This window comes from Platalea leucorodia (genome assembly GCF_965183815.1).
Source record: "Platalea leucorodia genome assembly, chromosome: Z".
NCBI classification, from domain to species: domain Eukaryota; kingdom Metazoa; phylum Chordata; class Aves; order Pelecaniformes; family Threskiornithidae; genus Platalea; species Platalea leucorodia.
In genome coordinates this window covers 92,122,014-92,139,361 of record NC_138858.1, presented here as the reverse complement: position 1 = coordinate 92,139,361, position 17,348 = coordinate 92,122,014, and the positions used below count along the sequence as shown (strand labels likewise).

At 41.6% G+C, this 17,348-nt stretch overlaps 1 protein-coding gene across 1 annotated transcript in view; it reads right to left on the bottom strand.

Moving 5' to 3' along the window:
- LOC309602178 (netrin receptor UNC5D) overlaps nucleotides 1-17,348 on the bottom strand; it is a gene marked incomplete at both ends in the record, with an annotated part of 167,305 nt that overhangs the window by 65,066 nt on the left and 84,891 nt on the right. The window contains 2 exons of the mRNA XM_082335565.1: nucleotides 9,129-9,232; nucleotides 13,686-13,829. Coding sequence (XP_082191691.1) covers nucleotides 9,129-9,232; nucleotides 13,686-13,829 — 248 coding nt within the window. The remainder of the gene's footprint in view (nucleotides 1-9,128; nucleotides 9,233-13,685; nucleotides 13,830-17,348) is intronic.

The window sequence follows — 17,348 nt, the reverse complement described above, 5'->3', positions numbered from 1 at the left end:
AAAAAAAAAAACAAACAACAAAACAAAATCAGACAGTAGACGTAGAAAGAGCTGTAAGTTGCTACTAATGCTCAAATATGAGCTATTCAGAGATTTAGTCTCAGAGAGTATTTATTTATAATAAAAGGGATTTAGAATAAATTTTAAGGTCAACTTCTGCTCAGATTTGCACCTCATGCATCACAATGGACTTCATCAGGCATTTCTAGTTGGGAATTGGCTCCCTGAGCTAATACCGTATTCAACACAAAACGGCAGGTCCCACATTCAGCAGCGTAAGAGCTGCAGCACTGTTCTAGCAAAGATGGGCCGAGTCTGGTAAGCTAAAGACTTTTTCGTTTTGTTTTTATTTATTTGAAAACCTGAGGTTTATAAACACTTCTCTCTAATATCATGGTTGATGTGGCACTTCAGTACAAAGGGGCTGACATTTCTAAGAAACAGTATAAATCTAGAGTAACTACCAGCAACGACAGAATTTATTAAATTCGCCACAGGCCAACTGTGTGCATTTCAATGGCACTTTCAGAAGGTGCTCCATTTTACAGGACTATCAGTTTCACACCCTTCTTCAAATTTAAGACATACTAAGTTCACATTAAACCCAGGTCACAAGAAGGTGATAGAAACTCCTACTGATGGTTAATACCAGCACAGAATACGGAAGCTCACTCTCCAATTAAAGAAACATTTTAAAACCTGATTATCAAGTCCACTGAATTAAACAGGAATAACCTACAGCAACTTGAGAAATTTAAAGCCCTTTTGTCACTGGTGGGAGATTCAGTAGTAATATGCCTCCGACATACCGCGCCACCTGTCCAAAATAGTGAAAGGAGCTTAAAACTAGTTGTCTAAAAAGATTACTAGCTACAAAAGCAAGCACTTTTTTTGCTCCTGTACAGAAAATAATTAATATTTCACTCCCTGAAGCACTAATAAGGTAGAACATGCAGAACAGAGATTATCCTAACCTTAATTAAATGGATATCGACTGAGTATTTTCCAGGTTACAGTGCAAGACTGGTTTGACAACAGTCATGGAGTGCAACATCATGACTATCAAGAATCAGACAGTAAGAAGGAATTACCATCAGTGAACTAGAGAGGATGTTATAATTTATTCTGTTTGCTGACTCTGTCGCAAACCACCAGGATCTATTAGTCATATTGATGCCAGATGCTACACCTAAGCTGGTACAGAGCTGCATCAAATGACAGAATCAAGTTATCCGCATTCTTCATTGTTTCATGTTGAAAGTAAGCGATTGTGTCACTGAGAGGCAGTGACTCCTGTGCTCAGTATGTTCTTAAAATTAATAGAAAGAAAAATATCCTTTGGCAAGAGTACAGGAAAACACTAAGGTTTGATTAGGGTTACCAACCCGCCAGCAGTATGGATATGAAATCTTACCAAAGTTGCTTTATATAGTCAAGGTAATAGCTATGAACAGCACTGTATCATGTTAATGGTGGGACTGAAATACATAGAAAAGAGCAGTACAACACGTGCTTCTCAAGGATGAGGGCTTAATACCTATTTAGAAACTCGCAGCTTGCCTCTCCGTTGCTTTGCACTTTGTGTATCGATTTAAAGCTGAGGTTTGTAAAAAAGCAGCTGGGGGACCTAGCCTGGCTGGCTGGCTTAGGGACCCAGCTGTGTTTAACTCCTTTAAACATCTTTGTGAACCTACATACAAAGGGTTACAGAATCTTAGATAACGTGGTAGCATCTAAAACTCTTATCATCAGACGAGACATGGCATCAAGCGCAAAATCCCACTTCAGTTTCCTAGCCCTGCCATCTGAACCACACAAATGCTCTTTTATCCCCATAAGTGGCCCAGGGGAAGCCAGCTTTATGCTGAAGGTGAGCAAAAGACAATGGGCCTCAAAGAGTACGTGACTTAGAGAAGAATTATTTAAATGCAGAAGGAGGAAGGAGGAGAAAGTATTAAAGAGAATGAAGGAGAGACTGAAAATGCTAATACTTGGCATACACACAAAGAGCAGCAAGCTTGTCAAAAGCAGCAAAAAGGAGGATCTATTTTTGATGCCTTCCCCCCCCCACCCCCAAAAAGAAGAGTTTCAAGAAACTGAAGAGAACACAGACTAGAGAGAAACTATTTAAAGAAAGAGGAAAAGTAAAGGTCAGCTGAGAAGATAAGGAAAGAATATGTCAGGAAATTCACTTGAGAAGATGTCTAGGAGAAGAAACAAAAGGCCTTATATGCTATACTCTATAAAATGGAGCACTGCTTAAAAAAATCAGAATTACATGAACAGAAAGCAAAATCAATCTATGCCGCTTGTTGACTGAACCGCACACTGGAGCTCTGACTTCAGCGTACCACTACTTGCGCGATCCCACGATGGACTGCACAGTTGCCTCTTGGTCAACCTTTTTCCAGGATTGGGATGAACGAAGAGAAAATGCCTGAGAACTTGAGAAGCAGGGGTGGGGAAGTAAACAGAGACTACTGAACTCCATCAGGCACCATGCAACACTTCTTTAAACGGGCTAAGCTATGCCTCATTGGCTCCCGCCAGTCTTCATTTCACATTTTCAAGGCTGAACTGTAGCCATTTATAAGCCACACGCAGGACTTAAGAGCCTTGGCTAAAGCTGAATGCCGAGTATATTTTATGCCAGGCTATAGGTTAAGGATATGCTCTAGAAGTCATCTAAACCCAGCGTAATACTTTCTTAGCGTGCGACAAAGGAGCGCACCGTGAGTAACTGCTGTGCCTTCCTAGGAATAATGCACAGTAATAAAATAAACTTACACAACAACAATAAACAAGCGCAAACCACATCTACAGAAAACATAGGACTGTGGACTAGAAAAAAAATAATACAACCCAAATACGAGAAGCACTTTCCCTCAACAACACGATGAACTTTTAACAGCAGCGGAGGCGAGCCATACGTGGGGCTGGCTGCCCACTAGGACAAGAATCTGTGGATCTCCGATATGTTTTTAGAGATGAACCAATGGGCTATCTGAGCTCACAGAGCCCGGCACGTAGCCCTGCGCTAGCCCAAGGTGCCACCGTGACTCAACGGGCATGCAGTACCTCAGCTAAGCTCTGCTCTGCACCAGACCCCGCGCTTGTTTAAGCTGCGATAAAGGTTTCTTTCTAGTAACAGAAGTTTGTGTGTGAAGGGAGGCTACTCTAAGTCAGACTAGCAGATAATGCAGCTCAGAGAAATGCATCATGTATTATGTCACTGTCAAATAGACTGCTTTTAAAAATGTCTTTTTAACAGAGTGAAGCCCTTCTTCCCTTCACAAATTCCTTCAGAATGTTCCCAAAACAACAAGCTGTATATAACGAACACGGTTAGTCTTGTGAAGAGATGCAGATAATCAGCAGCAGCAAGGCTAAAGATGTTGCCCTGGCAAACTCAATATTCAGCTCCACATTTTCTGAGAGGAGAGCTCAGCCCTCCCTGTCCTCTCATTTTCATCATGCCAAGGAAAATCAGAAGTACTTCCTCTGATAGCCGTGGAGTGAAACAGTCTCAGCAATACAGAAATCGGGTCCAGAGATCCGAGCCCAAGGTACCCACCGGGCAGCCTAACAAAAATGACCAGCAGACAAGGATCCATCAGAGTTTAGCCGATTCCTGTACTACACAACAACTGCCTCACTGCATACACTCCAAGCTAAATGAGGCCTCTATTGCACACAATTAATAAACATATCTATGGGGAGAATCTGTTGTGGGGATTGAAAGCCAGAACTGTCTCCTTCCTAGGCCAATTCTGCATCAATAGTGAAAGAAATGGCTCTGGTCCCATCAAGCCCGTGCCAGCAGAGACTCTGTTATATTTAAATCAACATTTGCCACAGCAGGGGATTATCAGATGCTCTACTTAAATGCTGGATTTTCTTTTTTATTTTGATGTTTAACTCATAAAAACTGAATTTATTTGGATTGGGTGCTGATGCCTGCAAGCACAGCTGCTCACCAGCTCTGCTTTGCTTGCCATCTGAACGCATGACAAGAGTGTCTAGGGTCAGGAGTTGGGTTTTCTCACTCTCCTACTGCTGTGGCAATGCACCCGGAATGCCCCAAACCCTCAGCACCCTCCCAAAGCAGAGATGTGCAGAATTTTCTCATATTTCTTTCTTCATAAAGGCAAACTCTGGAGATGGGAAACCTGCTACCGAAGGCTGCCGAGACCGAGATACAGGGTGGGCTACAGAGTGATTGAAGACAGCCGAGCTGGACCTGCACATAAACGGAAAGGCAGCACATTCTAGGAGCAGAGCCACGGTGCTCCGAGAGATGGTATGTGGTGGTATCACGTTTAGAGGTAGGCGCCTGTCCCGCCCATACAGAATTCAAAATGGTTTCATAATTTGCTAAGGCTGTCTCGACTATTTGAAAGGGTAAAACCATAGGTAATACCTCAGTTACTCAGTTTTCTTGACTGCTGTTGCCACACGAGGTTTTATTATTAATAAAATCAGACACATTCAATAGTATTCCATGCACAAGAGACGGACTTTGGCTCCACGAAGAGTGTAATCAAATTCTTGGAAAGAAAATGCAGATTTAGAGAGATGCTCCTTTATAGATCTTTTACTTAAGACCTAGCTGGCACAAGCAACTGAAATTTGCTGCTAAATGAATCAAGACAGTACAGCGCGTTTCAAAGCAGCATTAAAATCAGTGCTTGCCTCAGCAGGATTTGGTGCTCCTGGTTCATGCCTCTACAACATTAAAGCTGAATTTGAATATTGCCTGCCTTTATTTGTAATCCTCCCCGATTGTTTGCTTCCACGAATGTGTTATTCAGCTTAAAGACTATTTACTAAAACAGAACTGTATAGGCACGCGGAGCATTGACAATGTCACATGAGCTTCCGTTATGTGTAAATTAATTTATACACGCAAAGTTTTAAGCCATATACAGTTCAGATACATTTAAACCATGGATCCAAACCTTTAACCCATATTCTCCTAGCTCCTTTTATACCTATTGTGTGCGGAAATTAACGCATATAAGCAAACTTAATCCGGGTATTTTCTTTGCTACTGGTGATGAGATATGGGAGCCTTACTCATTCTGGAACAGATGGTAGAAACAGAAGTTTCTCCCAGCAAAACTAAACTTGATCTAGAGGAATTCTCTCTAGAGGATCTCTGTGTGAGATTTGGTCTTGATCACTGTACGATCTCTGTGTCATCCCTGCTGTCCCACCCCAAAAATAAATTTAAAAAAAAGGATTAGTATGGAGAGGCATCATCGGCAAAGATGCTGACTGCGATGACAGCTCAGGAATTCCCAGATGTGGACCCCTAATGCTGCTGCTCAGTTAAACACCTTTTCCTGCACAAAAGCACGGTAAGGGGTTGCCACCGATGGCACATAATGGCATAAATACGCCTGGGAAATGCTGATACATTTAGCAACAAGTACCTCTGCCTACCAAGAACTGCTGAGATCCACTCACTCAGTTTTAAACAAGGAAACATTAGCAGTGGCTAAAATCACTTAGGTGAAAATATCTGAGGAGTGACGAGAAATGTGGAAAGGAACAGTGGGAAAGAAAGGCTCTCCCTCCTGGTAATTCCGAGGAGCCTGTTTTTGTCAGCCGCCACTAAAAAATATCCCTGCTTTCCACTTATAGGACTAATGACAGGATTTTTCAGATTAAGCTATGGTGTAGATCAAGAACATTTATACTTTTAATGCTTCTATCCTTAGATTTAAGAAATCTTCAGCACCTCCAAGCTGCAGAAAAACAATTCCAGAGATGAAGATTTATGTTCTTGGTAATGGGGCAGGCTCACATAAATAACTGAGCTGGACTTAAATTTCATTCCAGTTGTAAAGTGTCTGCCTCTTATTGAGCTGCATCGCATGATTAGAGGTTTGACTGTATCCGTCATTCACAGCCACTGTCAGGAATAAATGGCTAGATTAACTTGCGACTACGGCAAGCACGGGAAATGTGTGCTCTTTGGGAAAATAATGTTCCTGAACTTCTGCACTTGATGGAATCATCAAAATCTTCCCAAGGGATTCAGACAGATATTGGCACGGTAACATGAAAGGGGCTGGAGTGTCCTATCCATTTTATTTTCAGTTTGCATTTCCAGGTCCATGCAGAGTATGGATTAAAAAAAAACAACCAAGCAAAAAAAAAAAAACAACAATGCCACAATTAGTATCTGTTTTGCATCTAATGAAACAGAAGACGAGCTTCTTTGTCCATAGTTATTTCAAGCCTTATGCTTTCATCTAGGGCTTCATCCAAATTCTAATGAAATAAACTCTTGGATCAGAACCATAGATTTGTTGCCAGCACTGGGTTTTGAAACCTTCTACACTTCTCAGTACGCACGTGACAATTATGGAGCAAGACTTACCGGCTATCTCAGTTATTTCTCATCCACGTGTTTAACAGGACAGGTCATCTTTAACTTCAAAATACCAAAAGAGTTTATAACCTCAAGCTTACTGGGACAAACCAGGGCCATTATTTATTTGAATCTGGTACCCAGTTTCTAAAGACACTGAATTATTTCCAGTAGACTCTTTACCTCGATGCGCATAGACTTAGCCTTGCACCCTGAGCCTTTATGTGAAATTTTATTGTCCAAAGCAAATATGACCTGTTAAGATTTACAGGCTTTATTAGCAGCAATAAGAATTTTACAATCAACATCAGTAAATCAGGGTTTATTGAGAACTCTACAATTTTTATCTGTAGAAAGCAATTAAAATGTCAGTGTTTCATTGGATATAATTCCTAACTTTCATAAAAGACAGATATCCTGTTTAATTGTTGAGTGTAAAGCAGCATAGTTCAAATAATTCTAAAATTCTCAGTAAAATTCAAAACAGTGTTGACTGAGAATCACCATTTTTTCCCAAATGGCTGAATTCCAACAAAGACAGCATTTTTGGCTATTTAACTATGCAGAAATTGGAAAACAGTCAAATGTATGCAATCAGTTCAGCAAACCGTACTTGTTGGGTAGACGTATACCTATCATAATTTGTTTCTTTTGGTCTCAAAGAAAACAGATAGATTTTATATAGTTTTTCATTTGAAATCTTTTTGCTCACCTTTAAACGATACATTTTTAGAATCAGTAACAAAACCAAACTGACATCCATGGTAGCATACTCTTCAGACCATGAAAACAGTCAATGTCAAAAAACGTACTCTAATCTCCTAAGGGAGGTACTAGGATCCTTACCACATTAAAGAACGTTCCTTCAGTGAACGTACAGTGTAACGCAAGACGCAAGGAGTACTTGAGGGCTACGAAGATTTGAGAGTGTATATTAGGCAACTGAACAGAGGAAAAAAAAAAAAAACGGTGGTGGGTGAAAGTCAGCTGAATCCAAGAAACAGCTTTGACCAGAACTGGGAAGCCTTTGCTAGTGCTTACACGTTGGACAGAAAGAGACCGAGAGCAGCACGTCTGGAAGGGAGAATGGGGGAAGGAAGAGGAAGACAACCAGAATTTGGAGGCGCTGGGCAAGGCGGAGTTCCTCCATGAAAACTGGGCTCCCAGCTCCCCAGGCTGACGCACACCACCAGGACTGCAGGTCAGATATGTTCCCACAGCCAAGAAAGAGATTTTGTAGTCAACTAGTGGCCACATCATTCTTCATTTCACTTTGTAACTGCTTGTTTCCAGCCTTTTCCCTATAACTCTGCACTTGATTCCGGCATTTTATTAATAAACACATTCACTTGTTTTACTATAAAGTCTGTCTAGTTTTGTGGAACGAGAGGAACCAGTGTGAAAGGAATAAGCAAAGTGGAAATTTTTACCACAGAGATAGCAATTCTGTCTGAGACAGGATACACTGGCAATCTGGAGGGATATGCATTCAGAAAACCTGGTTTAGCAGTGCACATTGTGACAAAGAGGTCCCTGGGATTGCCAGCTGGTGGCTTTGGGGCATCTCTGCAGGCAGTGATTACCATCCCTTCTCCAGAAAGTATGGGCAAGGAATCCCTCACAGACCAAGGATGTTTAGGCAATTACACCTTTGAAAGTCTGTTTTGTCTGCAAAATAGGTATGTTTACTAGAATACACATTTCAATAATTTTGACAATTCTCTGTAATGCAGTATCCATTTTTCTAGTTACACTAAACAGAGTACATATAACGCACAGCTGAGGAGAATGTAGCAGCAGCAATTTGAATGACAGATTAATGCACATTACATGCCTAGATACAAATTCACCTGCTCACCGTTCTTATTTCTAACTCATTTTCCGTTTGGTCTTTTAACACTTCTACCTGATTTTCAGTGTCTTTTGCACCCCAGTTTGCTGCATTTCTCCTCTCTATTTTCAATTGCACCCGCCCAACACGCTGCTTCTTAACTAAAAGGACTAAAGGGCTCTCGCCCTATGGGGGAGCCTACACTACAGCCTGAACGTGGTGCCTGTAGCTCCCCCAGATACGCAAGCGTTAAGATTTAAACTGCTGATCTCAGCCTTGCCATGGCAGCACTGGCTGAAGGCTACCACCACCAGTCTGCTTTGTGATAGGCAGAACAGTGTGATGCCATGCTAGCTTCCACCATCAGAGTTTCTTTTTTTTGTTTTAATGCCTCTCTAGCAGGTTTTTAAACACAACCCACTTAGAACACCTTCCCCCAAGAACAGTCTGGCTATTATCATTTTAAGGCATCCCCATTAGCTTCCTGTTAAGATTCAACTCTCTTGACAAAAAGCATGTTTAATGCTAAGCAAAAAAACACCAAATTATTATTTGCAGCAGATTTTCTCGCTCCAGCAACAATTTATCAGAATATTTTTAGGTTTTTTTCCTTTGTTTTCTTTTTCAACAAGAAAAGTAATTTCTGAGAAAATATGTAACAAGCTGTTTTCAGTTTGTAAGCATAAAACCTGAAAATTGTATCAAAACCAGGATTTTTTCAGCAAACATTCCTGAATTCTGATGAAAAGCCATACTTTTTAAAAACGTATAATCAAAAAACACATGTTTAAAGCAGTCTGTGAGAGAAGAACACTGTAACCAACGCTGGACCTTGAAAACCACATGGCCGCTAAGCCCTTTTTGCTCCTCTCCCCATTTCTCACCAGCCACCAGCAGCGACACTGCACAAAGCCTCACCTCAGCCGCAGGGACTCCCTCAGGTGGCCGACAGTGGAGAACGATCATCCCTTCGATAGGAACCTCCTTCCCTTGTGGGTCTTGCTCAAAGTTCTTCCGTAGATCTGCAGAGTTTAACGCAACAATTCATTACACCTCCAAAAGCCATTCCTTCCCACACAATACTACGTAGGCTGCAGAAGTGAGCAACGATACCGCTTTGCCATATATTCTTTTAGGTCTGTGTACAAAGCGATGGACAACTGAGAGCTACTAATTCTTTCCCATCTTTAGATCAGGGGCAGAGAGATCCTATCAGCTTTAGTCGTGTTTCCATTTCTCCACCTTTAAGAAACGATCTGTGCGTGACTACAGAGACAATCAATAGTAGCACCCGCAAACTCCGTCGTTCCAGTTGTGCATTCGATCTCTCAAGCCATTGCCTTTCCAAAATGGGGGAATTAAATGCAACAGCAACGACATGGTATTGCTAGGGCACGGTCAGAACCAGCGGAATGAATCCAAGACTGGGTGAACTATTTTCCTAGTACCTGCTACTTCAGGTGGGTGCCAGGGTATTTTAGAAAAGGCTCTAAGCTAGATGTTTTGTTTAGATTGCCTACATACTGCAAGCTGTAGGGAAAGAAAGGGAAGGACTGAGAGCAATTCCACACGTTCCAAATGGGCTGATTACAAGATTGCTTCAGTTCAGATACCCTGGCCAAGCCAATAATTCGGGATAAGACACAGGGCATATTGTCTCAGAGTCGCACCGGTGCGGCCACGGCACTTTTATGTACAAGCATTTGGGTAAACCAGACCAGACACAGAGGAAACCTGTATCCACTGACATTGACCTAACCCAGATATGCCCGCGAATATATGAAGTTTTGCTTGCTGTGAAAGGAAAATAAAACAGAAGGAATGTTACTTACTACATGTGCTTTGAGAGTTAGGATGTTTCCATTAGACATACTCATTTTCTTCAAACAGTGTCTCAAATTCCACAATGTGGATTTACTGATTTAATTTTCTCCATTGCTTACACTTCATGAAATACACCCCCTTAAAGAGCAGAGGCTCCAAATCGGTTACACTTCAATATATTTTATAAAATACATTAAGACTTATTTTAGCAAGCTGGTCACTAGAGAAAGATGCACGCAGTGCATGTATTCTCCTTTTTATGATTCTTCGTTAATGTTGGCTTTTTTCCCACACAGATAACCAATATCTTTTCTAGCACCCTATTTAAAAAGTCATTTATTAACAGTTAGGCTGCAGTTGTGCCTACAAATGCCTTTATTAGGATGAACAACGGAGTAAGATCCATCTTCCCATTTTCTCAGCGTTCCACACTATCATAAAGAAATACTTACCTGCTTTTTCAGAGAAATATAAAGTGCTGTAATGCTTTGGACTTGACTTACAATTCAGAATCTCTAGGCTTTAAGTGCAAAACAAAGAAAAAAGGAAAGAAAGGAAAAAGGTAAGTCGACACCACCACGCTGTGCATCGCAGTGACAGGTGCCGTGACAAAGTTACGGGTTCTGTATGCTATCACAAATTGGACCTGCGCGTTCTCACCGCTAGTCCTCTATTCCCTAAGTCAGGAATCCATGCCCCAAATGAAGTCGCTGGGTTGTTCCCCACCGACAGGATGACACAGGTCCGTGAACGGGCGAGCCCTGGAAACTCACGGGGGCAGGTTACAGACAGCTGTTGGCAGCTATGCATTTTCTCTGCCTGGACGGCTAACAAGTCCCATCATCTCTGCACTCAAGAATTGTTGTTCTTTTCAGAAAAAAAAACATGGCTTCAAGTAAAAGTAGCACAGCAAATGGCCAGTACAGGAACACAGTTCTCAGGCGGAACATCCAGCCACGCTCAGTACATTAGATAAAGCAGAAATGAAGAGCGCTCTCTGGAGTGCCCGCGAGGTGAATGTGATATCTGCAGTTATGGATGGCAGCTGGGGATGTGGTTTGCGGAGGAACTGGTACCACAGTGATGGGTTTAAAAGTCCCAACACATGGCTCCACCTGCTTCTGCTCATTCTGATTTTTACTCATATTGCCATATTATGGGGTTGGGAAATCACAGTGTGGAGAAAAGTCAATAAAAATTCAATTCAGAATAATAGTCCTTTGCAGCTTAGCAATACCGGGGAATTATTAGCTCATTCAATGTTATGACAGTTAATGCAGTAAAATAAAAAATTGAATTTACACATATTTACACATTCAAACTAAATCAGCCAACAAAAAAATCCGTCATTTATAAAATCAAGGAGTTGTTACGTCGCCCTGTTACTTATCTCAAATGTTTATTTTAACTTATCCTGTTAAAAGATTTACCAATACCTGCTAGAACGCTACCTGATAAAGTCACCATTCCGAGTTTCTGGCCTGAGCCTCCCCAGCCCGTTCCTCCTGCCCCTCATCTCCGTCCAGGAAGCATTTCTCCCAGCTCTTTGCAGCTTGCTGCCAGCGTTTCCTGGGCCTAGGTCTTTCAAGACCTGGGCTGGTGATTTAAAGGAAAAGGGTTCACAACAGATTGGGGGAAAGTAATTTCCTGAATTCGCTGCAAAAGGATGGCTGCAGGCTCTCGTTCTGCTAGAACAACGTAGCAGATCTAATTGCAAGGTAAAAACTGGATGAGGCTTTGAGTATCTCCACAGTCTCATAGTAACAATTGTATTTGGGTTCTGTCTTTTTTATGTCCCTCTTGCTGTCATGGCATTTAGTGCATTTTCCATTTTTTGTGTCTTTCAAATAACGATCTGTCGATTGTGAGTTCTACCACTACAGCATACTATTTCAGATATGAAGAACAGAGAGAAACTGAACATTTCCTATCTGGGGACAGCGGTTGTCCTCTGCTCTCCACTGTATTAAAAATTCTGGAATGAGTCTTCTATGATAAAAGAGATTAAACCAAATAACCCCCCTCCCCCACAACTCTCAATCAATCTACAGTGCTGTTATTTAAAACTTAACATTTGTCAGCCCACAAGACCAGAGTTACTCCCTTTGTTTGAAGTAGGAAGTAATGATGTCCCCTAAGCGAATAGTGACAGCGACTACCATAACCACACGGCCTTCTTCAAAACTGCCACTGGTAATGACTCTGTCCCTGTTTGGTCCGGCTTAGAAAGAGATACATTTTAACTGAATAATTCACAACTCGGCACAGTGGAATTCCTTTCTAATCCCATTATGGCAAGCAGCAGGCATACAGAATCATTTGTAAGTAGCTTAACAGCACAGTGTAACTACTAAGGGCCCAATTCCTTAATGCTGGATGTCACACCATGGGATTCCACAGGTCATGCAACTGGCTCCCAAGTCAAAGCGTAAGGCCTTGCAGAAGGCATATGAAAAAGCAGATGTCAGCACCTGGGAACACACACCAGCCTCAAATCCTTCCCATCTCCCTCTGGTAACCTTTGGTCACAACCGGGATGGCAGTGAGATGGAATCATCCTACCAGCCAGAAGGTGATGAAGATTGCTGTTGGCTGTCTTCCCACACAAAGAAGGGCTGATCCTCTGTGTAATGGCCTCCAACGTGGGAACCACGTGCTGAGCTTGGAACTTCTTCCTTACAACCCATGCAATGTCTGGGCTGACTCTGAGAACCTGGTGTCCGATTTTCCAGTCCACGGATGAAGTGCAAGAATAATACTTTCACCTTGTTACAAGAAGGGAATTTTTTCCTAAGCCGCTTTAACTTGTCTGAATGACAGATTCAACCATCTGATCTAGATTTCACATCAACTACATAGTTAAAAAAGTGGAAGAACTACGTAGTTAAAAAGGTGGAAGACTACCTACCTTTCTTATGAATGATTTTGTTATCTTCAGTAGTGGCGCTTATAAATGTCTATATGAACAGCATTTGAAATTATTTTTTTCTAAACAACGTATGGTTAGTCCTATAGAGACATGATGGAATTTCTGTAGCAGTCTTAGTTCTGTTTAGGATGTTTGCATCTCATTTCCTCAGAGAAAGGAGGGAAGATAGTTTTTCCTCTACTGATTGGAATTATTCAATTTTTCCTACTTTTATCTCATTTTCCCCACAGCTTATCATACCTGATGACCAATGATATGCTTCAATATCAAAAACCAGATTTCAAATACCATGCTCCAAAAGCTTCTAATGTATTCTTGCATTTTTTTGATACAAAGTGTAAAAGACAGACATTGTTAAATGGTTTTTCATATTTTTTAGACCCCTGTGATCAACATGGAGCAAAAGGGCACTTTTCGGGGGATTTTCAATTTGCATTAACCTTTTTCATTACATTGCATTGTTGTGACACTGTGCATATGCAATCCAGAATCTCTGAAACAGACTTTCTGAGTATAAATGCAAATCAATCAATCCACATTAAAGTAAAAGGGAGCTCTGAAAAAAAAACAACAGGGCATGCTTTCTGTGATGTTCCTACAGTATCTCATAGGGAGGGCTTACAAAGACAGCAGTACCTTACCAGCATCCGCTTATATTTAACCCTAAAAGAACAGTATGTTTCCGTACTTTACAAAACCTAGAATAGCAGAACATTACTCACAAGCTATGCGGACAGATGCCTTCCTACTCTTTGAGGTCCCTAGATGGCTCCATGCAACACACTGGCACCAGTAATCTTCTGGCCCATGAAAATCTTCCACCTGCTGTCTCGTCACATTGATGAACACCTCTCGAACTTTCAATCCTGAAGGGGAAAGATACAGAAAATTGGCTGATACAGGCTATCTTACTTGGGCATAAAGCTAAGGTTAGCCAAACCTTTTCTTTTAATTAAACAATTCCATTTTTAATCAAGGCAAAGCTTTAATTACTTTGACAATAATATATTGCCACTAATTAAATTCTAAAAGCTGAGTAGGTCATAATGCATAGTTACACAAATTATCCACCCACTGTGGTCTTTGCAAGAATACGACACCTCCCTCAGAAACCTTGTCTGTTGTGCCTTTTTCACCCAGAATGTTTATCTAGAATTTTATAACATAATATACAATAAAATTGTCTTCCCATCTAACATCTCGGCGCCCTTGAAAAACCTTTCAGACGTACCCTGGTAGGCCCCCAATCAAGTCAGACAGCCAGAACTGCGCATGTATGAGAGGAAATGATCAAATGCCCCACTCAATACCAGCCACTGCTCCCACACTTCCATCCACAGCCATTTCCTCACACGGGAGAGAAAAGCTGTGTCTTATAATGCAGCGCAGAGAAAGCTAAGCTCAAGCCATTACAGTCTGGAAGGAGGAGGGGAAAAAAAAGAGAGAGGAATGCATTTCACAGCTCACAACTGGAGATGCTCCTCTTCGCCACCTTATCCTTATGGGAAGCAGTGACCCAGCTTCAAAACTGAAGTCTTGCCTTTATTAACTTTCACAAACAGAAGCGTTTATAACTTCAGGCAGATACCTTGCTTATTTTATACGGTTTCCAAAAGTACAACCTTGCTAAATTCATCTGCAGTGCAGTGTTGTTGTTGTCTACTGCAAATTTGCTTGTTGTTTATCAAAATGAATGCCCACCTCTTTCCTGAGGTAGGAATCAGTTACACCTAAAGAGCTGAGAAAAGGATCTAAGGGAATAATCAAGGCTAGCCAGGAGTAAAGATGGGAAAAGCCCAGTGCTTTTTCTCAGCCTGCTATGATTTTAATACCCTCCTGGGCACAGGTGAAGTCTAGCAGCATTGCCCTTCACACCTGAAGCATTTGCTCCTTCAGACATCAAGAAGCCTTGTAAACCTGACACCTTTTTTTTATATGCTTGGGATGTTTGCCAGATCTGCGACTACCTTTGCATGACAACCTTGGAGAGAGGAAATATAATCCAAATCCGGGTTAAAAGGCATTAGGAATCACTTGAAAGAGCTAGTCAGAAAAACATTCATTTGAAAACAGAAAACATTCATGCCTACTACTTTCTTCTTTCTCCTCCTGTGCAGTCCCAAGACACTTATTTTCCCTTCACTGGAAATGAATGAAAACTCCATCTTAAAATATTTCATGCCTATGAAGTTTATAAAGCAGCAAGAAATTTCTAAACCTGAACTCCATAAAAATTGGCTTCCACTTAATCTCAGGCATCATTAACAGCTGGGTATTTCACTTCTGCAATCGCTAGGAAGTCAATGTGCGCCTTTGCTAAACAGGAGAGATGAGGCCCACGGGGGATGCTCAGTGACGAGGGGCGGGGAAGGTCAGACAAGCTTTAAATACCACAAAGCAATACAAAATTTTTGCTACTTTTCCAGCAACAGGCAAGGGGGATTTTTACTTCTTTTCATTTAGCCTGTTTGGCTTGCCATATTTCACAACGATACCTAAAGACATGGACAAACCTGCGATAGCTTCCTAAGTTGTCTCAATAATCATTTTAGTCACTCAGATATTTATTCATTCTGTAATAAACAAACAGCGGTTTCATGGTTGTTTTTATTTGCATTTTGGGGTTTTTTTTTAAAGATGTTGATGCAGTTTTCAACAAAACTGTTTACAAAACATCCCTTTATTTTCTGCCATAGTGAAAACAAGCCATTACGAAGTAAAGCCAGCACAGGGAACTCAGCAGTTCTGTCAGAAACTGCTCTCCTTGCTGACATACTGACTGTAAAATGCATGATGAAAATGCACCATCTCAATTTAAACATCCAAGCTGCTCTGACAGCGATGAATCCTTGGATTCTCAGTCATACAACCATTTTGTAGAGTGATCTTTATAGGTTAAAGATAAGAGCAGCCACAGTAAGTTCCATTAGGGAGCATCTGAGTCCTGGTGACCTGACACAGCAGGGCTTAACTGGCTGAAGATTTGGCATCCCACCATGCTGGATGACACTGACAGACGCACACGGTCTTGTTACTTACCTGTGGCAAATCAAGCTGCGTGCAGCCCCTGAATGATCTCAATCAAGCTACAAAGCATCAAAGCTCCAGAGAGTCCAAATCCGAGCTCATTTGCAGCCATGTCCAACAAGGTTGCAACTCATCTACTTAAATACTTTTTTGACAAGGCTGTAAAATGGTTAAGTCCTTGACAAATATTGACCTTTCTAAGGCGGCCTGTCTCCAGTCAGCGGTCACTCACCCAGCATTAGCTGACATGCGCTTCTGTGCCGCCATGCACGTCCCATCTGCCTGCGTGTCTACGCTGCCTGTGAACGCAGCGCTGCTCTGTCTGCTGCTGTCAAGGTACAGCCTCTTGCTGCACCTGAATACCTCTAGCTATCCTCCCATCCCATGCCCAGCTCATTCCCACCATGACCTCTAAGTAGCATCTTCCCGGGGACGAGAACGCTCCCTGTCACCCGCCATTAGCTACAGCCTTGCTGACAGTGCTGCCATTCACCCCCCCGGTTCTGGTACGCTGCCTGCTGAACTCGCTCCGTTTCTGAGCTGCTCTAGGAATTTTTGGAAGCAGTAAATAGAAACAAGGGTACGAGCACTGCATAGCATACAGCTGACTGGTGCATCCATGCTAACGACGCCAGAACCTTTACTGATACCGAACAAAAAAATGATTTTTTTGAGAAGCAGAAGCCATTTCTAGGCTCATAGGTACTATAAAATTCTGAGCAGTCACCAGTGAATACAGGCATTTACAGCTTCAGATTTATTAAGGCAGAATACTCTCCAGCCCAGCTCTTCCTTTCATTGACACATTATTTAATTAATCTATATATCAGCCTATGTTTTCTGAAGCAACATTTAACGTGGTTTGAATCAGGCAAACAAACAGCACATGATTTTGAGAAGCTGGTGGTTCAGCATTCTGAGAATGGGACGGGTAGGAATTCAGGTCCTTCTAAAGGTCTCCCCATTTGCCAACAGACAGAATAAATGCATCCAAAAGAGCAGAATCACAGAACTGTTGCGGTTGGAAGGAACCTCTGGAGAACATTCAGTCTTTGGGGAAAGTTATGTTTTGTTTATAGAGGAAGTACACCTATTTTCATTTGTTTTAGAAGCAGCTACAGAAAGCAAACCTATTGGGAACAGAGGCATATATTCTTCACTTATCATCACTATATTTCATCAACAAATATACTCACCTACCCTCTGCATCTCAAGAAATGCCAAAAAAGTTGTTCATAGGAAATGACACAGAACGAAAAATCCATGCAAATAAAAACAAGCACGTAATAAACAAGAGCAACATTTTACCTGTGACTTGTATAACTCTAATAAGCACTGCAAGTCCAACCCTTTAAATT